Genomic DNA, 24,278 nt, shown 5'->3' on the forward strand with positions numbered 1-24,278 from the left:
GTCACCTGGGATTGTGTGGGGCTCCTGCAACAGCTGGCTTGTTTGAGCACTTTTTAAAAAATCAGACTTTGATATCTTCTTATTTTTTCCCTTTTTTTACCATTTCTTCTAATTCTTCATTTAAGAAGGGAGAGCTAGGGTGAGCATCTTCCTTAGGAAGTAATGAATTTTGCATCTTAAGCCAAATTGTTCTTTTCAGAGCTGGACTTCATATCAATTTGCTTTTGGAGGGACCAGATGAGTTTGATGCCTGTCTGAACTCTGTCATTATCTTCTAAATCTGCAGGTGTAACCTCTGACCCTTCTCTGAGGCATCTTTTTGCTGACAAACCTGAAATCCCAGTTGTTACCTACCTCACCCAGCTTGTTTTCAATTCTAATTCCTCAGCTTTCGGGTGAGCCAGTAAAACCCAGGTCCCTTTGGCTGTTTGCAGTTGAGGAGGGCACACTGCCATTTTCCAGCAAGTTGGCATTCCCAGCAAGTTCTGTTTTATAATCACCCAGGCTAGCACTCTGGAAAACAGATTTGACCATTTCTTTCTTAACAAACAACCCAATTTCTCACCACGATTACCTCAAACGCTTCTGTGGCAGTTTCACAGCTATGGCAATCATTAGGAATGTTCATTATTGCCTTCTTTATCGTGCCTGCCTTCAGTCACACATTAAATACACGTTGCTCTCTGAAACTCTGCAGCTCTCTTTGTGCATTGTGTGACCCCATACCTGGACCTTTAATCAGGCTGTGGGAGTGCTCCTGTATCACACTTCCTGAGGTGAAGAATAGGGCTCTGTAAGAGAAAGTGACTCAGGATCAAAGATTAATAATCACCCTTTCATTGTTGCTTTTGCCATTTTTCCATTTCAGAATAAAAGGCATTAAATTTGAGGGGAGGGAAAGTAGAATTTTAGGCAGCATGATTTATGTCACACTGTATTTTTAGATTCTTCAAGTATTTTAGTCAAAAAGCTAAAGGTTGCTAGAATAGGAACTGTGGGATATCTGCTCACAACTGGCTCAGAGGCTGTTTACAGCAGAATGTTCCTGCTCCTAAGGGCAGATCCAGAGCTGAACTTTTTGCAAAGGTTTGAGGTGGGATTTGGTTCATATTATGATTTGTTGTTACAGCAGCTACAGGCCCCGGCTGAAATCAGAGCTTCCTTTTGCTAAGTGGCTCATATCAATTAAGAGGCAGATTCACAATATGAAGAAAAAGGACAGAACAAAAGTGCAAGAAAGGAAACATTATTTTCCTTTGTATATTTGTAAGATGACAACTGAGTCTGAAACTTTATGAAATATTTGGGAAGTGAACTCAGATGTTCCAGGCCAGTGTTCAATCATAAGATATCCTTCCTCTGGTTTGTTGCATGGCTGGGATGAGAGTAAAGTGAAATAGATCCTGGAGCTACTCTGCTTGTGTTTGGAATCTCTTCCATGAACTTCCATGAAACTGTGTTTCTCTTTGCCCTTGCTTCCCATTCCCATACACTGATATTTCACTGCTGCAAAATTTCAGTCCTTCAGTAACAAAGATGTTCCAAAAAAAGGTCAAGTGACAGGTGAAGTAAAGGTCTCTGCCTGGCCTTTCACCCTGCCAGAAAGTTTGCAAATAAAATGCAAACCTAAGGGTTTTTATTAAGCTTTGCTTTCTGCTGTGTTAGAATAGTTCTTAGGAATAGAGTAATTTTGGATGCTACCTTTGCAGAATTCAATTCTGAATTGGATATTGGTAGTTTTCATGCTTTATTATGTGTTTAATACTCTTCTCCTTGCCCCCCCACCCCCTTTTTCTTTTAGCAGCCTTAAGTCATGGGATTAGGCCAGGCTGCCAGATTTTGTCTGAAAATGAAATGCTTACAGTTCTTCTGAGGGTGATTAGGGTCTTGGGAGTGTGAACCTAAGGCTGGAAAACACCAAGGATGAGAAAACAAAGACTTTTTAAAAATCAAGATGTTTCTGAGCTGCTACTGGGGACTGACCCAGGTCTGAAGATGTAGGTTGGTATATATACTGTGTTGTATGTCCCATCTCTAAACAATGCCCAAAATGCAGGGATGTGTGCTGGGCTGTGACTCCTTTATTTCATAACACCAGAGGCTTGAAGCAGGCATTGGGCTTTGCTGGCAAATGCCTTCAACACAGAGCTCTCCATGCTGAGCCTGCCCTGGCTGCTCGTCCTTTGTGCAGCAGCTCCAGGCAGCGTGGGAGAAGGAGCAGGAGAGGTGCAAGGAGCAGCCTGGGTGTGGTGTCTTTACTTTCCTATGCACAGCTGATAAAGCCAAATTGCAAATTGTGTCAGCCACAGGGGGGAAACTTTGGCTAGACCATCCCCTGGAGTTTGTATAAAAATGAGTGTGTTCAGGGAGCAAATGCAGTCTGTGCCTCCTGCCAAAGCAGTGGAAATATCTTTTTCCTAGATATCTTTTTCCTGGATATCTTTTTAGTTGAGTAATAAAGGCAACCTTAGGTGAATGGTTTCTGTGTCCATTCATCTAACATACATATTTCAAGATTTACTCTTGTGGGAAGTTTTACCTGCCATAATAATTTCCCTTTTATTGTTATCTTCATCCTCTTTGTCATTTGTCACTGAGAGCAGTGTGCCAGGATAATAGGAATTGGGGCTTGGATTGTATTATAGATATCAGTGGGAATTATGAGCATGCATCAGAGGGAAAACTTCACAATGTTGGAAACAAAGGTATTCTTGATCTCCAGTGCATAAAAATTGCATTGTGTTTAATTTAGGCAGTCATCTCACACTGTCCTCACATCCTCATGGTATCAGTGAGGGACAAACTTTTCTTTCAAATTTCCCAGCCTAAATCCACAGTAGCTGTGCTGGAAGTGTGTGAAACTTGACCTAGAATCTCTGCTAGTGTTGCATCTCCATTAGCACAGTATGTGCTGTATATGACAGGAGCTATAGGGTAACAACCTTGCTACAGGGGAGCTTTGCTTAGAAAGGTTTTAGAAGGTATTAGTCTTATCTCCTGCTGCTGATTTTCCAAGAGATTAATATCTGGATTGTTGAGGAATACCCTGAATGCATTGCATAGAGGTCAGCAGGTAAACTAACTTAATTTCAATAAATTAGCTTAGATAAGAAGAACAGCAGGCAGCATTCTTTGCTGACCTTGGAGCTGATTAGTATGGAAACTATGTATTCATTGTAACCCAGAATGAATTATCACCATCACCATTAAGGAAAAAGTGAGATCTTGGAAAGACATGTTGGGGTAGTCAGAGACAGTCATAATGGTAGACATGGTTGCCCATGTCAGGTGTTCCCATAGATTTATATACACACCCCAAAACCAGGCTTTGTGTGACATGTCCCCTTGAGCTGGTGACAGTCTCTTCAGTTTGAGAGCATGACAAGTGCAGCTTCTCCCCAGCAGCCCTCAGCAAGCTCTGTTCCTTTTTCCAGGGATTTCAAGGCGATGCAAGGAGTGCACGTGCTGGTGGGACACTCAGCACTGCGTGGGTTTCCACTTCAGCAGAGAGAGAGAGCTGGGGGCTTTGCAGCATTAGGACAGCTACACCAGGGCAGTCTCCTCCCAAACCCAGGTGTCAGGACTCCTGACTTCTCAGAGAAGCAGACAAATCAGAGGTTTGCAACGAGATTTGATGGTGTGCTCGTGTTCTGCTGAGAAGAGGGGTGAACTCCCAGCTTGGTAGAGACCCACATGTGAAAAGTCACCATGGCTGTTGTCTTGTCAGCCTGTCTCACCAAGAGGGAGGGTGTTTTTCTGATGGCTACATGAGTCCTGTTTTGCCAGCTGATCTGCATATCCACTAGAAGAGTTTTGCTGTGGCAGTTTCCTGGAAGAGTGAAGTGCTTCTGTTGCACAGAAATCCTTGAACCTCCTTGTCTCACAGCATGCAGTACTTTATTTTTCCAGGAACTTCTTTATGAGCGTGTCTGCACTGCAGTTATCAATCAGCTGCTTGGCTCTGATCTCACCTCTCCCTCCCTCACTCAGAGGGGGTTTGTGGAGTCTAAAATTTGCTTCACAAAGGCAAAATCACTGCTGGCCATGGCAAGGAGTTTGCAGACTGAAAGCATTGTTGAGATTTCCACTGGGCCCAGCTCCTGCATTGCTGCTCAGAGCCCATGGCAAAGAGCTGTTGGCCAGTGCTGGTCCATGTCAGTGAGACTGGACCATGAGCTGTAGCTCCATGGAATACTGCCACTTTATTCTCTCTCTGTAAGGCCTGGTGGTGTGATCAAACCACATTCCTTAGTCATCAGATTTGCATGCCAAATTTTTTCACATTAGGGCTGTTTTCTGTTGGCTTGTTAGAAGCTGCACTTCAGAACCTACTTGCTTTAGGAAAAGAGGATATAAAAATTAAAACTAGTAGCAAATCTTTCTGGGCTCTTCTCTATAAGGGTCAGTGTGTTCCTTTGAAAACAGACATTGTGAACTTTGGGCATAGGAAACTGGGAAAGATGCCAGTACAGGATAGAATGAAGATTAATGCAGGCAGCTCTGAGGCAGGTTTCCATATTTCCTTTCCAGGATGCCAATATGCTAAGATTATTTATGAATTTATATAGGATATTGTTATAAAGGCTGCCAACAAAGACTCTCCCTCTCAACCTAAACTGTAGCAGTTCTAATGTTTCAGTGTGAGGCTTCTCCTGCACAGAGCTGCTACTGTGCTGAGCAGTGCTCCTGTGAAGAGAATACATTTCTGAAGGGATTACGCTGAAATCGCCCAACTTGTTTCCCTTTAGGCTTAAGTGAGATTTAAATTTTGGCTTGTGGATGTGAAAAACAAACACATTGATTTGCTGAATTGCTTCCTGTTCCCAGGAAGCACTTTCAAATGAAGATAAAATTCTTTTAATGCTCTTTTGCTCACACACCTCAGTGCATAGGGGTGAGCTCCTCTGAACTGAGACAAAGCTGCCAAATTAGGATAAATATTAGCACCTCACACGAACCATGGCCCAGTTTTCTACGGATGCTCCAGTTTTTCCATTGTAGCCAATTATGTTTGAAAGTAGCAGTTTGTCCCAGTTTCACTAAAATAACACCTGACGTTTATGAAGTGCCTATTATCACGAGTTTCCCCAGCATTTTACAAATGACAAAAATATCCCTTAATACCTGTGCAAGCCGGTGGGAGATGGAGCTGGCAAGTGGAAATGAAATTGCAAAGACAATAATAGCAATAAGAAAAGACAAAGTGCGGCACTTTGAATTGTTAGAATTAATGAATAAGTTTGAATCTGCTTGCATTTTACTCTGCCTGAGATCAAATATTGAGTCAAAATCTAGAAAAGCAGAAAATGTAAAGATTTTTCTTTTTTTCTGTCAGAAATACCTTTGATTTCAGGAGAGAAAAACCCAGTGAGCATTGCCAGGATTCCCTGTGGATTTCTATTACATCTCCTAGTAAAAACACATTGTTCTAATGCCTTTTGACTATGGGATTTCTTCACTTTTGGTCGATTTTATCAACTTAATAAGAAAGCTACTGTTGTGTCTTTATTTGGCAGACTGTGTCTGCCAAATTAAAGTTCCTCACAAATTAATTAAAGATTATTTCCTGCTTTGCCTGGCATTCCTCTGTTATAATGCCATTTTTTTCAGAATTCATGCATGACCTTCTCAGTGAAGCTCTGTCATGCACAAAAAACACCGAAAGCTTGTCATAAGGGTATCTTAGACTCAGTGCTATTCAACACTACACAGTTCCATTTCTTATTTTCTTTATTCTTTGGTGAGACAGGATAATGCTTAATCCTATCAACAGCCTCATATTTGTGATGTGCTGGCATCTTTTCTAGGTATTGTGCTCTGTCAATTATTACAGAGGCTATTAGAGAGATGTGTATAGGACATTTCAAACTGTTGAGCTGGCAAATGTTTACTCCAAGTGGCTTTTGATTCCTAAGAAAATCCCAAGGGGATTTGAAATGGTCTTTTGCTCTTTGCCTTGCATGTTAATTTTCTGTTGTGCTTTTTTTGGCAGGGGTATACTAAACACTTATGCCAATAATATTCTTTAAAAAATGCCACCAAATGTAAATCAGACTGTTTTGCAAAGCAATGTTAGTAAAGCACAAACAAACTTCACAAATAATCCACAGTGTACCCATTCTTTTACAGCTAAATTTCTCTCCTACACACAGAGGAATAGTGTTACCCCACTTCAGAGATACTAGCAATTGTAGGTGTCTTAATTCAGCTATAAAAGTTGAATGTAATTCCTTCCAGCCTGAGATTTGAAATCTAAGGCAGGTTGCAGAAGGCTGTCAAGCAGGTGGGTTCCCTTTCCAGGAGAAACAGCAGAGATATTGCTTGTTTCAAAGCAAGAAGCTCCTCCCCACTTTGCAGAATTTCCCAAATCTGCAAGCAGGTGTTTAGGATGTGGAAGTCTGTTACTTCTTAGAATGAATCCATTATTCTCTTCCCTTTTCCACCTGCAGGCCTGTGAAATACTTTGCTGGGGATCTGTGAGGCCCCCCTTCCTAGAAAGGCTGGTTGATGTCACACCCTATGCAGAACGAGCCATGTATTGCTCCTTGGCTCAGAGGCTCTGCACTGTTCTGCAACTACCCCTGGCTCCTGAGACCCACCAAAACCTGCTGAAGTGGACTGCCACTGGACTGGACAGTTTTTGTTTGAAGAGTTGGAGGTGGAAGGCAGTGAAGCCAGACAGAAAGGTTCCCCTGGCAGGACGGACAGGGCATTGGCCTTTGGCACACTCAGGAGGCTGCTTTTACTCCGAATGTTGACTCACCCTTTGGACAAGTCACTTTCTGTCACTTTTCTTGCTTTTTGTCTCTTCTTTTTATGCTCTTCCAAATAGGACTGATCTCCCAGCACATGTTTTTGTGGCACACTGTCAGTAGCACCTTGGGTGCAGTTAAGGTCGCTGTGGTCACTGTAGCCTGCTCAGTTTGCCTGCTGCTAGGAATTGTGAATGCATTGCCACCCCTGGAAATATTTTTTCCCCTTCTCCCTCTTTTTCAAAGATTGCTGGGCATCTGGGAAACAGAGTGGGGATGGCAAAAGGTTGCTTTTAAAAATATTTTTTCCTTTCTTACTTTGTAATATATTTTTATTCTGTATGGCAAAGGAGCTCTGACACGTCAGTGGCTGCCGCGGCCCTGCTGGCTCATGGTCTCCTCAGCCACACAGGAGCACGTGTGCTGGCTAATGTGTAACTACTTGTGTTCTGCTGTTGTTCTTTCTGAGGCTTGGCTCTTTTTTTCCCCAGGAATTCAGTTGGTTGGGGTTTTTTTCACTTTGAAATGTAGGGCCTGTTGGATCATTGCATCCAGCCTTCTGCTGTCGCAGGTGCAACGGCGTTCAGTCTCTTTCCCAAACCTGACAAGTTCTGTCTTAAAACTGGTTACAATGACTCCCACTGGAATGCTGTTATGAAACCTGCACATCTCACACTTGGAAGTATTATTAGTTTGCCTGTGCTGGTGCACCAGGATAGCAGAGGGCCATATGGAAGATGCAGCATGTCACATAAGGAAGTTTTTCTAGTGGGTTTATTTCCACATTTCCCTGAAAGCCACCAAGTAAGCCCACAAAATATTCTGTCATTTTGCCAATGTAGCCACCTAAGATATGGATTTCTTTTCATACTCTTATCTGGCAAACTATGTTATCAAAGCTTTGTAGAATAGACTGCAGATAGCAATTGTACATTTTGCAACTGCATTGTTTTTGGAAGATGCTTCAAAGGATGGGCCAAGTCTGAAGGCAGGATTTACTTCAGGTCAGGTTAGGGGAGGAAGGAAGGGGATAGCAGGTGGGAAGAGAGAAGTGTTTGAGTGCTTCATGTCAGCTGCAAGGACTGAGAAAAGCCAAACTAGAGGCTTGGGGAAAGAAGAGCAACTTTTTGGTTTTGCTTGCAGATAAAGAAGAGGTGCTGTTTAGCTCCTCAGACCTTTCACTGTCGCTGTGCTGCTGGCAAGGGCACTTTGGCCATGTGGGACTGGTAACAAGCTGGAGCTGTGCCCTCAGCTTGCCTCAGCTGCAGATTGCACAGATCCTCCTCAGTCCTATGCCCTTGCTCCTGGTAAAAACAACACATCTGTGTTTTCAGACTGTCTGAATAAACTGACATGCCCTCTCAGCGTGAGTGTAGCCCTTCACCAAGCAAATTGCTAAATGAATTTAGTTACATTGAGATTTCTTTATGTGAATAAAACCTTAGTAGATGTTCAAGCTTAAAATTTTCTAGAAAACATTGCCTGTGACTGTTGATATGCAGTAATTTTCCTTGTTCCTTGAACAAGCCTTTCAGAACTCATTTCTTAAGGGAACAGGAATGCAGGAAGTTGATCAACAAGTTTTCTGACACTGATCTGCTGTCTCTTTAGATGACAGCTACTTTCACTGAGAGACTTTCTTGCGGGAGCTCAGAAGCAGGTGCTAGCCATGACGTTCTTGCTTAGGCAAATGTCAAAACAAGAGAATTTTTAAATTGTAGAACAAATTCAGGACATGTAAAACTAGCAAAATTCAAAGAATGCTAGAGATCTGTCCTGATTGTTATTGTCTTAGAGAGGAGCTGCATTTCTCCTTGTCCCCCTTACCTGTCTGAAAGCCCTTTCCTCAGTTTTCATGGTGTACCTGCTCTTTCATCATCAGGCACCACAGGTGAGACATGACTACAGATATTTGCACTTCTTATGCCAATATATTGCATTAATCACCAGAGACAGCTGAGCTTGTGTCTGAACATGAGGAGGCTGCATCTTCAAAAGCATCCACAAGAATGAATGCTGGACACAGAACCACAGCATGTGCCAGTTCCAAAAGATGCTTTCAATCACCATAGGTGCTCACATTGCCCAAAATTCAGAGGAATTGAACTGAGCAATCTTTAGAGTGTGCAAAATAGGTGTGAAGCTCCAAAATTGCTGCCCCATTTTCCACAGCACTGACCACTCTTGTTTAATTGGTTAACTGCCTTCAGTTTGATCCATCTGTGAACTCAGATCAGTCATGTGATTAATTAACATTACTTAGAAGGGTTTCAAACTTATATTAATAGAACTTTGAAGGGTGGAATGTGCTATGTGTCAAGTGCTAGTGCCACTAGTGATGTTAGACACTGGTGTATTCTGAACAGATTCAGGACAAACCAAACTGCCTTTTATTGAAACGGATAAATTGGTCACATTTCTTTGTGCTCTGCCTATCCATCTAACCACTCTGATGTTCTCTCTAGAGTTTCTGCATGCCTTCAAAATGCTTTAAAAGATGTGATTTCAACACACCCTTTTGACAGTGGTCAAGATGTTCCCACTCCCCAGGGCATTAAAGTGAAACAGGTGGTTATTTTTTAATTCATATCTTGTTCATTGGGAGAACTTTGCGTACGTGATTTTCTGTAAAATGTCATGAATACTTTAATTTACAGTGTAATTCAACATTAATTATTCACAAGGAATTGTATATTTGTGTCAGCTGTAAAGCACAATTGCAATTGTGCATTGAATGCAGTGATAATGCAATTGAGAACAGTATTGGTCTGTTACAGTAATTTATCCTGGGTATTTGGAATGCTGGAGTATCCTGGTTATCTGAACACACGGCTTTCATTCTGCACTGATGCAAAATTAATTACAATACCTGATGTTGTATGTGCAACTGTTTTCCCTCAAGAAGAAGAAAATCCCACCGGGGCAAAAACTTAAAAAGAACACCAAAAGATCAGGGAATTGGCACTTGTGTTTGCAAGAATCTGAGAATTTCACAAGTAGAACAAGAATCAAAATCTTTAATGGTCTGATTGCTAAAACCAGTAACTCCAAGAGGAAATCATTAGACATGACCTTCTTGCAAACAGGAATTAATAAAATGTAATCTTAGGCTAAAACACATTTTAATTAACTTAATGCTTGTTTCTGAGAGATGCTGGTTTCTATAAATATTATCTGCATATACAGTACGGGTGAGGAAATTGGTATAATCTGGGATTTCAGTCATGTTTCTTCTGGGCAATTTTTTTTGCTTTTAAATTTTTTTTTCCTTCAGTCCCCACACTGACCCCTTATTAGATTATATTTCAGCCAAACTAGTTACTATGCCTGGCTAATGAGGAAAACTGACATTAAACTTTCAAGCTGGCTAATTTAATAAAAAAGAATGTAACAATAATGTGTGTTCTTCTCTGCCCAGGAGGCTGCCATGAACCACTGACAGCTTGATTTTTGTTTGTACATTGGCATTGATGCATATAAACATAAACTATACCCTCCCCTCTGTCCAAAGATGCAGCAGAGGCCGTGTATGAGGGAAGTAAGAAAGTAGAAATAACCACCACGTATGGGGGAGATGAACTAGTGGACAGAACGGTGTGAGACATTAAAAGCCAAAATTTTGCCTTTCCTGACTTCTCATTTATTGTGCACAGCATGATGTAGAATTAAAGTGTCTGGACAACAGTTAGTTAATGTGGAAAGAAGGATTACTTAATCCCAGAATCTTTATTTTGCCTGATCTTTCCCTTTTCCTATTAAAATCTGATCTTATGAAGTCTTGGATTTCCTCTAGAATTACTGGGACTACTCTTTACCATCATTAGTGTTACATGAGATTTTATTAACAGCAATAAAGCAACTATCACAGTGTACAGAGAAGAAAAAAAAATACAGTTTAAGAAAATTAACATTTGAAAATTTCTTTTTTTCTATAGACATTTATCTAGTTTAAAGAGCATACAGCATCTGTAATGGGTGCAATGGCACTGTAAGGATGGGCAGGAGAATCACATCAACAAGCAGACAGCACATGGAAGCATGAGATCATCCTGTTTACCATGTGTGCTCATAGGATCTGCTGTACCAGAGACTGTCAGGAAGCTCTGAGAAATCTCTGCATTTCTGGTTCAGAAAGCTGATCTTCCAGGAAGAAACATGGCCATGCAAGGAACTAGAGGTGACTTCAGTTCTTCCCAGTGAAGGTGGTGAGGCACTGGAACAGGAAAGTTGTGGATGTCCCATCCTTGGAAGTGTTCAAGGTCAGGTTGGATGAGAGTTTCACCTCTCTGGGGTGTCCCTGCCCACGGTGGGAGGGTTGGAATGAGATGGTTTTTGGGGTCCCTTCCAACCCAGACCATTCTATTGCTACTTCATCTTGTTTATTCTCTGAGTAGTTCTTTGAGATGTCATGATAGATTGCCTCATATGGGGAAAATATGGGTGACATGGGGTGAAAGAAGAGAAGAGAAAAAGTTCCTAAACTTTTCCTTTGTCCCTGGCCATCAGAGTGGATTCAGTGGGAAGGAAGCACACTTAGCCTTTCAACTGCACAGGATTGTGAACAGGGACCTGGTGAAGTAAAACACCCTTCAAATGCACATGTTGATGAGCTGCAGTGGCTTTTCTGAACCAGTAATCTACACTACTTCATTCATTGTAAATGGTCTAATGTTTTGCATTTTGAGAGTGCATTTCAGTCAGAGCTTTACAAATACTCATTAAGCCCTGAAACACTGCTCTGGAATAGATGAATAAATTATATGGGGAAAGTAATCATTAGAAACCTTGTTGTTTTGTTGAATGGTGTACAGTTTTCATGTAACCCAGGACTTAAGTGCAGCAAGTCCTTGACACCTATTTTCACTTTCCTATTTGAATATTCATTTGGCTTAAGTTAGCATTTCATCCCCACATCTTATCAGAATTAAAATTCATCCTCCTCTAATGGAAACTGTGCTGTTTCCCTGCCACAGACAATGGCTGGCATCAAATAAAATTGTTCTTTGTTCCCAAACTATAGTTAGAATTCAGTGCTTAATCAGATGCTGATAGCAAACACTCCGGGTTTCCTTTACATCCATGTGACAATACAAAAGACAATTGATATGTGGCTAGTGTAAGATTCACTCTGGACATTCCAGGCACACAGGGCTTTGTTAATACTCCAATTTACAGCTTGACAATATGTGTTGCCTTACTTTGAGTTGTGTTCCTTTCCCCTAGTGCAAAAACTCTTCAAATTGTATCACAGATTTATCTTAAATACATGTATCTATAGATTTTATATTTTGTTCTTAAAATCTCTTTAGAGTGTTAAAATGAAAAGAAAGGATGCTCCCAGGGACATATGGTGGGTTATTAAATGGTTCCTTCTAAAAATCCAGCCTGAATCTGGTCCACTTTGTTAATCTCCAGATGTTTCTCATTGCATTAGTATCAATTTAAATGAAACAAGTTTAGTCGGGGTGCTCATAATAGGAAAAAAATAACCATAATGGTATCATTTTTACTACTTTTCTCAGTGAAGCTGATATTTGTAAGGCTGGAATCATAGGTGCACTTGATCCTGCCATCAGCTCTTATTACATCAGAGCTTAGATGTTCACAGAGCCAAGGGTAAGACCTGCAATATCCTAATTCATCTTATAACAGCTTTATGAACTGTCTGTACAATACCTATTCTTCTTGGTTCACAAGCCATAAAATAATCTTAGAAAAGTAAATATTCTCAAAACAGTTAAAACTGAAAATTGCAAAGCTGATTTCCCATGCACCAAAATAACTATGTACCAGAGTTTATATGGCAAAATCATCAATACCACCAGCTGTTTTCTCAGCACTCCAGATGGATATAATTGTGATAAAATGTGGAATTTTAGCGTGATTTTATCTGCTTTGCCTCAACCCCAAAGGCAGGGTTAAGTGGAATAATGCCCTTCGGTTGAGGTATCTGTTGTGAAATTCGCCGAGGGTGGCGAGAATGGCCAGAAGTGCAAATGCTGGCTTCTTGTCAGTCTGGAAATGCCCCGGGCCACTTCTGCCACTACTACAGCAAAGCTGCCACTCGGGAATTAGCACATTCCCTACAGATTTGCATATAATAGAAGTAGTTGTGATATTTTCTCAAAAAAGTCTTTGTTTTCACCATGCCTTCGCCAAACCTGAGCCAGAAATGTGTCATCAAAGCAGTCATTTGTGTTTAAAAAATGAGCTCTGTTTTCACACTGTTGCCATGGGACAGCTATGGCAGGAAATGAGCAAAACACCCACATAATTATTGTTGACAGAATACAGTTTCAATTTTATCAAGTGTAGCCCCTATGTGATATGTTGTTAAGGCAGCCTTCAACATCTCAGTGAGTGAAACGCTGATTTGAGGAGTCTGCAGTGCCCAAAGAAACGTGCAATTGTTATGCTTGAAAACCAGAACATGTTAAAGACGTCTGCCTCACTGATACGATATGGGAGTAATTATTGCTAAGTCTCCGAGGAGCAATTAGAGTTGTTTTTATTAAATTTTCATGTCTTGATTGACATTGAAAGTGAATGAATCAATATGTAAATCCTGATTACAGTGATCTAATAAGGTATTGAGAAAGATGATACTTTATAAAACATTCTGTGGCAAAACTCTACAGCATTGAGAGGAAAACCCCATAAATTTATCATGTTGCAAACTGCCTTGCTGTTGTTCTTGCTTTTGAATTTAATCTGCTTAGCTACTATTTAAATTAGATTTCAGAGGATGCTGTAATTAAGAAGGGGGATATAATTCATCATTTGTAGAGATCACATCCATTATGTATCTAAATAATATAAGTTATTTATAACAGTGTTGTATAGCAACCTTAGAGAGCTTTAACCATTAATCAATAACAATGGAGAGATGTCAATGTGTAAAATTGAATCAGGTATAATAATATTCCAGTTTGATAAGTATCAGGCTATTCCTTACTGAAATACATAATTCTCTCTCTTGATTTGCTTGGCTGCTGACTTCACTGATTAAAAGGAAATCTATTTCAGGTGGGTGTTATTGAGAAGAGCAACACATTTGTATGTATTTAAAAGATATATGGAATAGTCCTACTTCCTCAAGAAAGGAAGGGTCAAATAAGAAAGAGCAATTTTTTGGAAGGTAATACCGCAGTAAATGAAGATGGTTTAGTTTCTTTCAATCTATATAAAATAATGAAGTTTTTTCAGAATGAATTAACTCTGTATTGTTTATCTATTTTGACATGCACATTCTAACACACAGGAATGAAAAGGTGTGACACAGGTACAAGTGTGTTAAATTACTGAACAATTTTTTGCTGACCTTGCTGACCATTTGAGTGGTCAAGTGAGCTGAGGCCCTGACTCTCTTGTTTTTTTCTGTGGAAGTCCACCTACACAGGCTCTAGGGAATGAAAAATATATGACAATTAGAAAAAAAAGCATTTTCTTTATTACCTTGGCTCAGCGCAGTTAGATTCAAGAGGTCTGCTCAAGAACCTGCAGAATGTTCTTTTTCTTGTACTTGTTTTTTTAAATTACCTGTGCTGTTCTGCACTGTCAGAAATTGCTCTCCAGCTCCATGTGACAGTGAGATGGGTCACAGGTATCAACATGTGGCTTTACTGCTGGGATAGTGACAATTCTGCCTGTCTTGGATTTGCAACTTACAGATATATTTTTCTTCTTTTTTTTTTTTTTGTGGGGGGGGGAAAGAGACAACCTTTTCCTAGTTTTGTTGTGTGTGATTATTTATATGTTTTTCCTCCTTAAGCCAAGTAAAATAAAGTTTTATTTTTATCTCACTGTGTTTTGGGCTAGGTGGAGATACAATCAGGCAAAGGAACACAGGAGGACATTTATGGAACTGTGCAATATTTGGGGATGGAGGAACAGTTGAGAGATATCCCTCAGATTTTTTTTTCCAGTTTTGTTTAAAGCCTTCCTGTTACTATAGCTACTGGTTGTGTCATGCTTACATATAGATGGTTTATCACATTGCCTTTGGAAACTGATTGCTCTTGCAAATCATTGAAGCAAAAAGTGCTGAAGGGGTTCAGGTGTGTAGCAGGAGACCATGGAATGAAAACCATGGAAGGACCTGAGCCCAAGCATAGGAAGAGACAAAAACAGATCTGGAGGATTGTCAAGAAGGCACATCTGCTGGGATTGTAACAAAAAGCAGGAAGAAACTGGAGAGAAGTGGGATATTGGAAAGCTGTGATGAGGTATGTACACTCCATGTTGCCAGAAAAATGAGGGAGAATGATTAACCCTCAGCTACCTCCTTCTGGAGCCAAGCAGATAATCAATATCTTAGATTCTTTTGCAAAGGGATCTTTGAAAAAGGATTTGGGAAACCACAATGGGAAGAAATTGTTCTGCCTGGCAAAAGCTTATTCAGGAAGAGGACTGAGACCTTGCAAGTTCCAAGCGTGCTGAGAAAGTACCATCTCTGGAGAGGCAGGGCAGAAGATGCTAAAATGGAATCTTGTCTGGAGCCTTGTGTGGGGATTGCTGTTAGCATGCACAGAGGTGTGGTGAGTGATCTACAGAGTAGCAGCAAGATATTTGTGGGTGTATTAAGAAAAAATGAGGTGAAAATCTGTTTTATCTTTGATATACTCAAATTTGAAAACATCCTGTTGAACAGGTTAGTTTCTATTACTACTGTGGGCACTCCAGGGTGAAGTGTTGGGTCTTCCAAAGCAGATGGAGAGCAACCTTGGGGAGGAGCCTGGAAAGTGAATTCAGAGGTCTTAAATTTCTTTGGGAAAAAATGTCCTTGTGACAATTGTTGGGAATATGTGACACTCTGCTTGCCCTAACTATGATGTGTAGTTGCAAAAAATGGCAGTTGCCAAAAGGACTGGAAAAAGAGTAATACCAGTCATGGAATGGTAGATTCCAAACTGGGGAAAAATGCTTTGATGGGACTAGAGTGAGGTATCTCATACTGGGGAAAGAAATCAAAAGCATAATTCCTAAGGAAACATCACAGAATGGAACAGTTTGATTTAAAATTTGGAAGATTTTAGTCTTAAGGATCTGTGATGTTTGTCTTTGCTTTTTTGTCCCTTTTCTTAAAAAAGGATCTCTTCATACACAGATGTCATGGGATGACAGGGAGTCTGTTTGTGTTCATAAATATGGAATTGACTTTGAGTGTCTGCTTTATAACAAACCAAATGTTGATAGTCACAGGTACATCAGTATTGAAGAACTGAGGGTTTCTCAGTGCTGCCAGGCTTACAGTGTCCTTTGCCAAGAAAAAAAAAAAAAAATAAAAATACCCTCAAGTGTTCATTACAAAATGTAAGTTAAATTTCTGGAAATGATCCCATGACTTTGGCACATAATTGTTCTTTTGTATTTCTCCCTTCTACAGATAACTTGAGCACTGTGCAGACATTTAACTATTGCCACTACTGTATAGAATGATAAGACTTGTCATGACAAAATTATGAGTATTTGTTATTTAGCTTTATTTTTGATTACAAAATCAAAGTCCTAGTGTGTGCATTCTAGGTGCTGGGTATGTAAATTATTGAGACTTTGTGAAATGCAAAAGAGAGAAAATGAAGAGGAGATGGGACTATGTTAAATATAGTAATCATAAAGCTTATGTGACAGGAAATTGTAAATTGACAGTAATTAGGGAATGTATTCATTCATTTTTGCTTTTGTGTGCATTTTTGTGCATTTCAGGGGACATACATAACTCGATTCTATGAATATAATTCATTTGGGCAAATAGATATTCAGGTGAGAGAGAGGTAATTAGATGTACTCAGATGTTTGCATCTAGAAGGTAAATCAGTAGGATGTCTTTAAACACGAAGGACATTTGTAAGGAAAACAGAATTATTTTGAAGATATCTTCTGGATTTCACAAAGGATACTTTCAGCGAGAACACACTTTTGAAAACTGACAATGGTTTGGAAAAGAAAACCTTTTAGCTAAAGATAATGACCTTTTTTTTCACTCGTAGCAGAGTTCAGCATGTTTTGGAAAGAGAAGTTTGGATTTGTTATGCAGCACCAGCGTTGCCTTCTCAATGTCATTTTCCCATCTGTCTTGCTCAGCAGTGTCACGGTCTGGGCTGGTGCCTGTGTGCAGTCTCCAGTCAGATCCTGCTGCACAGGGAGACAGTGAGCCTCCAAACTATTCTTGTACAATGTCATGCTCCATATCTTCCTCAAAGGAACTGTGGATACAATTTGAACTTGTTTATATTCTTTCCAGTGGCCAGGAAAATGAATAATTCCTTTTTCCGTATTTGGAGTTCCTTCAACAATAGATTTACCATTATTTAATCTTTCTCATTTTACCAGCTATATTTATCTTTTGGTGCTCTTAGAATTCTGTTGCCTGACACAAGTCCCGTGGAAATTTAGGGAAACTTCTCAGTCTATTGCAAGAAAAATAGGCTCCAAAAATCTCACTTTGTCTAAAATTTGCCATCACTTTCCCCACAGCACAAACTGCCCTGTATATAAAGTGTAAAAGAGGTTTCATTTAATGTCAACACTTATAAAAAGGTAAAACACAATCTATTGGTGACAATACCTTTTCTGTTCTGCTCAAGATTTATTTGGCATTGTACTAATATATATATTAATTCTGTCCTGGAAAGTGCTTAGGCTGGAAATGGGTGATGTCTTGCAGATGGTGTGCCAAATTTTTGTACTTTGCCTCTTGCAGCCCTTCCTTCTGTCTAGCTCTCCTGACTTCTGTAGGTTGTGTGGCTCAACAGAAAACACTCCAGATCAGGAGCAAGTATGTGCTCTATATTTAGTCATGTCATCAGTAGTACCATTGTGCAAGTTGCTTATCTTTCCTAACTGTATCAGGGATTGTCCTTCCTCTCCTTCTAAATAACAGAACTCTTTAAATTCAAGAGGTTGCCCTGAATTCTTCCTGTCAACTAGATAACCACTCAATAAAGGTGCTCTTTAGTACCTATCAGCTGATGACAATTTTTGATGTCCATTTATTTCTAAAAATCATAACATTTTAAACTAGCATCTTTTCATAGAAATATAGACTAAAATGGATCCTGTGAGATCTTTTCATAGCTCCTGACCTGAGACAAAATAAGTATACTTAGAATTTCCCTGACTGAAATTTTGTCATTAGCCAGCCTTTAGAAATTGGTGATAAGGGAAATACCATGATATTCCTTCTCAGGCTGCTTTACTGCTCATTACATCTGAGAAAATTTCTATGTCTATATCTTCAAATTTATCTTGGCATAAAACAAGCTGTTTTCTACTCACTCTGACATGGATGAACAAGGAATAAAATTCATTGGTATGTATTAAATCTCATCAACTATATTTTAGTTTCAAAATAATACATTAGTAATCTTTTTGTTATCTTGTTTGCTTTCCCTACCCACTAAGGTAATGTTTGGTCTTGGATTAATTTGTCCCCTTAATATTTTAAACTATCTTAAGACTTCAGACTGGAAAAAAAGTCTTCTCAATCTATTTCATTAAGTGCTTCTTCATCCTACAGCCTGACACTGGCTCTAGCTATGTGTGGCCATTTTCTTTTTCAAATTGATGAGTTCTGTTGGTACTGTTCCCCTGAGATGGCTTTTCCCCATGCTGTCTGAGAATCCAACAGCTGAAGTTGTTTTCTAATTTGAACAACTATACCACAGTGATTCCTTAGTGTAGTTCTTCCATGATCTGAAAAAGTGTTGCAGTTTTAGAGTAACGGCATTGGAAATTTTCCAGGAATGTGGATTTGCCTCAAGTCTCCAAGATCTCTTCCCTATATCCCCTATTGTCTGATTAATACATTCTTCTACCTCTAAGAATCAATGTATTAATTTCTGGTGTCTTAAGCACTTACCACTGCTAAAAGGGAATCACACTGCACAATGCTGAAGAACAAAGTGGTTGCACAACCTATATTTCAGTATAATCAGACAATGAACTGCTCTGAAATTGTCTTGCAAATTAATCCGTCTCACCATGAAACCTTTCATGATTTTAATTCTCAGCTGTTCCAAGCAGAGCTGGAAAATCATGCTAAAAGGCATAATACATGTTTTGCAGCTAAAGGGCGTAATACAAGGTTTGCATTATGGCTTATAAGCTTTCTTAACCAGGATTTAATAATTCAGATTCATTACTCTGCAAATGCTCTGCCTCTGTCTGGCCTCGCACCTTTTAAAAGTCGTGCTTATGCTTTATAAAATATACAGGTCAGGATGAAAAAGTCATAACTAGCAGGCTTTTCTATGCATTGTACCTCATTTAAGCTTCCTGAAATAGCAGCAGCTTTTGCCCTCTAAGATCATCAAATTCAATTGTATTGAATTCTCTGAAAAATAGGAAATAGATCATTAGAGTACACACCACACTGAAATCCAGCTGTGATTCTCTAACCTTCTAGACACTGGATCTAATTGTGACTGAAGGAAATTATACCTTTTTTTTTTGATGGTGATTCTCATATAGTGTCTTCAGCATTATTTGCAGATTTCTACGCCATGTTTTGTTGAAAAGTTCTGGCATATGAAGGGTTGAAAAAGTGCAGGGAAACATGCACACCTGAATGGTGCAAGGGGTGGGGGTGTGTGTAATAGAAGTGGAAAAAAGAGGAAATGAGAGTATTTGGATGTTGCCACTGCCAGCGTGAAGCTGGCTTGTCAGGGCAAGGGCTGGAAAGAAAGGGATGAGGTAGAAAGAGTGTCCATAGTCATGGACTTTATTCTGGAAAATGCAAGGGCATGTAGTGGTAGGAAAAGGGCATTTTATACTGAAAGAGAACAGGTCTGGAATATATATTAGGATTAAATTCTTTACTGTGAGGGTGCTGAGTCACTGGCACAGGTTGCCCAGAGAAGCTGTGGATGCTCCATCCCTGGCAGCGTTCAAGGCCAGGCTGGATGGGGCTGTGGGCAACCTGGTCTAGAGAAAGGTGTCCCTGTTCCCCAGGGAGATCGGAAGGAGGTGATCTTTAAGATCCCTTCCAGCCCAAATCATTCTGTGATTCTCTGTTTCAATGAAAGTGCAGACACTTTTGGCATTCTTTAAAATGTATCGCTGCTATCCCAATTTAAAGAAGTCATCAAAAAAAGTGTTCCCAGAGGAGGCAGACAGAGCAAGTAACATTAGTGACACATTCCTATAAAGCTGTCAAATGTGGGTTCAAACTTGGAGTATTCAGGGACCTCATGATGCCTCCTTGAATTACCCAGTTATCTACAAAGGGAGCCTCAAATAGCCTAGCTTTTATTAGACCCTTGTTGAAGACCATATTTCACTTCCTTTAGCTGAGTTCCTGATATTGTCGCCTTAAAGTCCTAATTTTACCCCAAATAGCTTCTTCCAGACAGTGCCTCTAGAGTGCAATGAATGATAGGTAATAGAAAAATGTCTGATATCAGCCAGGGAGGACTGGAACTAGAGCCTAGAAAAAAAACAAAACAAAAAAGAACAAAAAAACCCAGAAGAATCTGGTAATCTTATTAATGAATGATGCCTGAAGGCATTCTTCCTCCAGGGCTCTAAATCACAAACCTACATCCTGATGAGGCAAACACAAGTCAGCTTGTGAACTTTCATGAATCTAGACTAAGTTTTCATCTTGATCTTAATTTTGGAATAGAGCTCTGCAAGTTACAGTCAGAAAATATGCTTTTTCGGTAATGCACTTTTCTGTAATGTGATAATGTGCTAATGCCTCAGGCACCATGATGCATCAACTCAAGATCTGGTCATATGACAGCGGTGAGAAATTGAAGCAGGGAGTTTCTAACTTGATATAATGGAAGTATTTTCACCACAGGCACATGGGAACTAGTTGCTAAGAGAGGCTGTTGAATTTCTGTCCTTGGAGTATTTTCACATCCTTACCTGGACAAAGGCTTGGGCCACCTGGTCTAAGATCAATGCAGACACTGCAGGAGGTTGCACTGGTGACCCCAGTCTCTTTCATTGCAAGAACTGAAGAAAATAAATGAAATGGGATCTGGGTTCACCACAAGCAAAAGAAGGTGATTCTTCATACACAGCTCAGGTAAGGTGAGCATTAGGAACACTGCTGCTGCTGGGTGATAGAAGTTATGTGGGTTCTAGTCTGGACAGCTTCACTGAAAAGATCCATTAGGAGTTGGAGATGGAAACAAGACCTTGAGCAAGAGCTTTCTGAGCCCTCAGGCTCTGCAGGCAAGCCCTGGATGTAGGTACTGGAGCTCAGGAAAGAAGCTGGGGAGCTGCCTGTGACTGTCTGGCTCCTGCGCTTTCCTGGCACCTGCTCCTGCTGGGACAAGAGGCAGACAGAATATTAGGCTAAACAGAATATTAGCCTAAACAGACATTTAGTTTGACAGAGTACAGATGCTTTTAGGACCTGAAATCGAAACCCCAATAATGCTTGTTCAATGAAGTTACTATTCATTTGAGGTGGATAAGCCTATTTTGTCATGGTGGAGTTAGAAGCTAAATGGAATGAGTTCTTGCAGCTGATGGAGAACAGAAGATTTGCTCCAGAGCATAACAGCAATGTGTTGACTCCAGAGCAAGAGCTGGTCTTAATCCCTTCTGCACCGACCTAAACATGCAATGACACTAAGTAACTTGTATTTTATTGCCTCTGGAATTGCACTAGGACTGACATTATTGCAAGTTCTGTGGCAACTCATACCTAACCAGAATGACTCAGAATTGTTAGGGCTTCTGTGGTGGGTTGACACTGATATCAGGTGCCCACCAAAGCTGCTCTGTGACTCCCCCTCCCCAAATGGTCAGAGGACAGAAAATATAATGAAAGGCTTGTGGGAGAGATCCCTCACCAGTTACTGTCATGGGCAAGAGACTCAACTTGGGGAAATTAATTTAGTTTATTAACAATCTATCAGAATAGTATATTGAGAAATAAAATAAAATCTTAAAAACACCTTCTCCTACCCCCCATTCTTCTAATTCTATTCTTGATTCTCAGTAGCAGAGAGGGATGGGGAATGGAGGTTGTTGGTCAGTTCATCACATATTTCCTCTGCCACTCCTCCTCCTCAGGGGGAGGACTCCTCACACTTCTCCAGGTCCCTTCCCTGGAAGACAGTTCTCCATCAACTTCTCCAACTAAGTCTCTTCCCGTGGGCTGCATGTGCTGCTGCAGTGCAGGTCCCTTCCATGGGGTGTGGTCCTTCCTTCAGGAAGAGGCTGCTCCAGTGTGGGTCCCTCGCAGGGTCACAACTCCTGCCAGCAATCCTCCTCCACCACGGGCTCCTCTCTCCCTGGGCTTGCAGGTCCCTGCTCCAGCATGGGCATCCCATGGGATCACAGCCTCCCTCAGGCATCCACTTGCTCTGGAGTGGAGTCCACGGGCTGCAGGTGGATCTCTGCATCCCTGTGGATCTCCATGGGCTGCACCACAGGCTGCAGGAGAATCTCAGCTCCTGTGCCTGGAACACCTCCCTCTCCTTCTGCACTGACCTTGGTGCATGCAGGGCTGTTCCTCTCACATCTTCTCACCCACTCTCTGGTCCCAATTCATGCTAACTTTTCTCCCTTTTAAAATCCCTCATCCAATACATTGGCCAGCATTGAGTCCATCCTGGAGCTGGATGGCATTGGCTCTGTTAGATATTAGGGAAGCTTCTGGCAGCTTCTGATAGAAGCCACTGTGCAGTCTCCTCCCAAAACTTTGCCATGGAAACCCAGTAAGATTAAAAAAAAAAAAAAAAGCAGCACGGGAGTTTTAGTATTAGAAGTTTTAATCAAAACTCTGACTTAGGACAAAGGGCTTCAAGATACTCCCTCCTGCTGTGGATAAACTAAAGTTCTGTGGATTGTTGGAATCTGAGATTATCAGTTAGTGTGCAATGTGTGCCACAGTAATGACCATTCCTGGTTGTTCGATGACACAAGTACAAGTACAAGTGTGTATATTTAGTGTATATACACAGTATAGTATCTTCTCCAGCAGTGGCCAAAAAGGGGAGTCTACACAAAGCGATGCAGATGCACCAGACCTGCAATGTTGTCTGAAACTGACGTGAAATAAAGCAAAGCTCTCTCTCTCCTGTCTGATGCTGCTTTTTTTGCCTCCTACTTTCTTCTGATGATTTATTTTGGTTATTTAGAAAGAAAAGCAAATGTTATCATTTTCCCTGTACTGCAGCACTCTGCCCTCTTACACTCTCCTACTGCATGCTGACGTTCTCCTTCTCCACAGCCGTGTCCTCAGTTGGTCTCCTCTATTTTTCTTTACTAACCTGACCCCAGTCAGACTCACCCTTTCCCACCCCTCTTTGCAGCCTGTCTTTCCCGTTCAACACTCTCCTTTCACGCCAAGCCTGCGAATGTCCCATTTCCTGCCTTTTTGATCCCTCTGTCTTCTCCAGTACCAGAACAGCGAAAACCCCACAGAGCCGTGCTTGGCTCCGCCACTGTTGCCCTCATTGAAAGAGGCATTTCTGCACCCTGAGCCCCTTGGCTCTGTCAGTCCTGCTGCAACTCGCACTCCGGCCAAGCCGAGGCACTGGCCAGGACTCCGTACCTGGCATCCATCCTCGCTCTGCTGGCTGCCAGCAGGATGAGAGCAAGAGACCTACGGGCTCTGCTGCAGGGCACACCGCCCCTTGCTCGTCCCATCACCACATTCTGAGGGACTGGAGCACTTAACTCTGGCTGGAGCATCCCCACACACACACCAGCACCAGGAATGGTTTTGGTCTGACTGGGAGCCAGCCCAGCCCCACTGAGATGCACCGAGCGGGCTCTGTCGCGTTACCCTCCTGCCTGTTGTAGTCAGGGATGAACACGGGCTGGCACGGGTCCCTCCCGATGCCGGTGAAGCTCTGCTTTGCCGGGCGGCTGCCGCCGCTGCCTCTGAGCGATGTTTTAACCCCGGTGCCCCGTACCCTGTGCCCGAGGTTCAAAGTCCCCGCGGCCTGGCTGTCCCTCCTCACCTGGCGCCGCGGCGAGCGCGTCCCCGGGGCACGGCGGCAGCCAGGTGCGCTCACACCTGTACATCCCCCGCTCCGGGAGCGGGGCACGGGACAATCCCGGTCCTTCCGCGGGGCGGAGAGCGCCTGCGGGGATGTGCGGCTCCCGCCGCGCCGCGGGGGTGCCCGGGCGGGCCGGGGCCGGCTGCCCACACGGGGCCGGCTGCCCTCACGGGGCCGGGGGGCGGGCGCGGGGCAGCGGCGGACAAAGCCGGGCGGCGGCACCGCGGGCTCCCGCTCCCGCCGCCGCGGCCTCCCGAGGGGCGGGCGGTGTCGCCCCCCGCCCGCGCCGCGGTGGCGCTGCCGAGCAGAGCCGGGCGCTGGGCGCCGAGCGCCGGCCGCCCGCCCGCCCGCACCCCCGCCCCGGCCGGCGGCGCGCACGGCGAACATGGCGGCGGCGGTGGGGCGGGACACTCTACCTGAGCACTGGTCCTACGGCGTCTGCAGGGACGGGCGCGTCTTCTTCATCGAGTAAGGGGGAGCCGCGGGAGGGGCGCGGGGGCAGCGCGGCCCCGCCGCCCTGGCTAACAGGTGCATGTTTTCCGCTTCTCCCTCGCAG

General features: G+C 42.2%; 1 protein-coding gene and 2 long non-coding RNA genes across 10 annotated transcripts in view; 2 read left to right on the top strand and 1 right to left on the bottom strand.

Moving 5' to 3' along the window:
- Positions 1 to 15,513, top strand: part of LOC135303492 (uncharacterized) — a 23,183-nt gene extending 7,670 nt beyond the window's left edge. For all 3 annotated transcript variants that reach the window (XR_010364963.1, XR_010364965.1, XR_010364964.1), the window contains 4 exons: positions 9,218 to 9,320; positions 10,688 to 13,890; positions 14,571 to 14,977; positions 15,084 to 15,513. This is a non-coding gene — a long non-coding RNA (uncharacterized LOC135303492). The remainder of the gene's footprint in view (positions 1 to 9,217; positions 9,321 to 10,687; positions 13,891 to 14,570; positions 14,978 to 15,083) is intronic.
- LOC135303493 (uncharacterized) lies at positions 14,577 to 24,270 on the bottom strand. Of its 4 annotated transcripts, none has more exons than XR_010364968.1 (4): positions 24,139 to 24,261; positions 20,625 to 21,030; positions 19,015 to 19,086; positions 14,577 to 16,957 (listed from the first exon to the last, which is right to left on the bottom strand). It is a non-coding gene; the product is annotated as an uncharacterized LOC135303493 (long non-coding RNA). The 4 variants fall into 4 exon arrangements; XR_010364969.1 differs by having other exon boundaries at positions 14,577 to 17,239; XR_010364967.1 differs by having other exon boundaries at positions 14,577 to 19,086; positions 20,625 to 21,027; positions 24,139 to 24,270.
- PLEKHA7 (pleckstrin homology domain containing A7) overlaps positions 23,963 to 24,278 on the top strand; it is a 145,566-nt gene continuing 145,250 nt past the window's right edge. The window contains exon 1 of one of the 3 annotated variants that reach the window (XM_064425372.1): positions 23,963 to 24,190. In XM_064425372.1, the coding sequence (XP_064281442.1) occupies positions 24,108 to 24,190 (83 nt within the window). In that variant the 5' untranslated portion in view covers positions 23,963 to 24,107. The remainder of the gene's footprint in view (positions 24,191 to 24,278) is intronic. The other 2 variants (XM_064425374.1, XM_064425375.1) reach the window with 2 other exon arrangements.

Source organism: Passer domesticus, chromosome 6 (genome assembly GCF_036417665.1).
Source record: "Passer domesticus isolate bPasDom1 chromosome 6, bPasDom1.hap1, whole genome shotgun sequence".
NCBI classification, from domain to species: Eukaryota; Metazoa; Chordata; class Aves; order Passeriformes; family Passeridae; genus Passer; species Passer domesticus.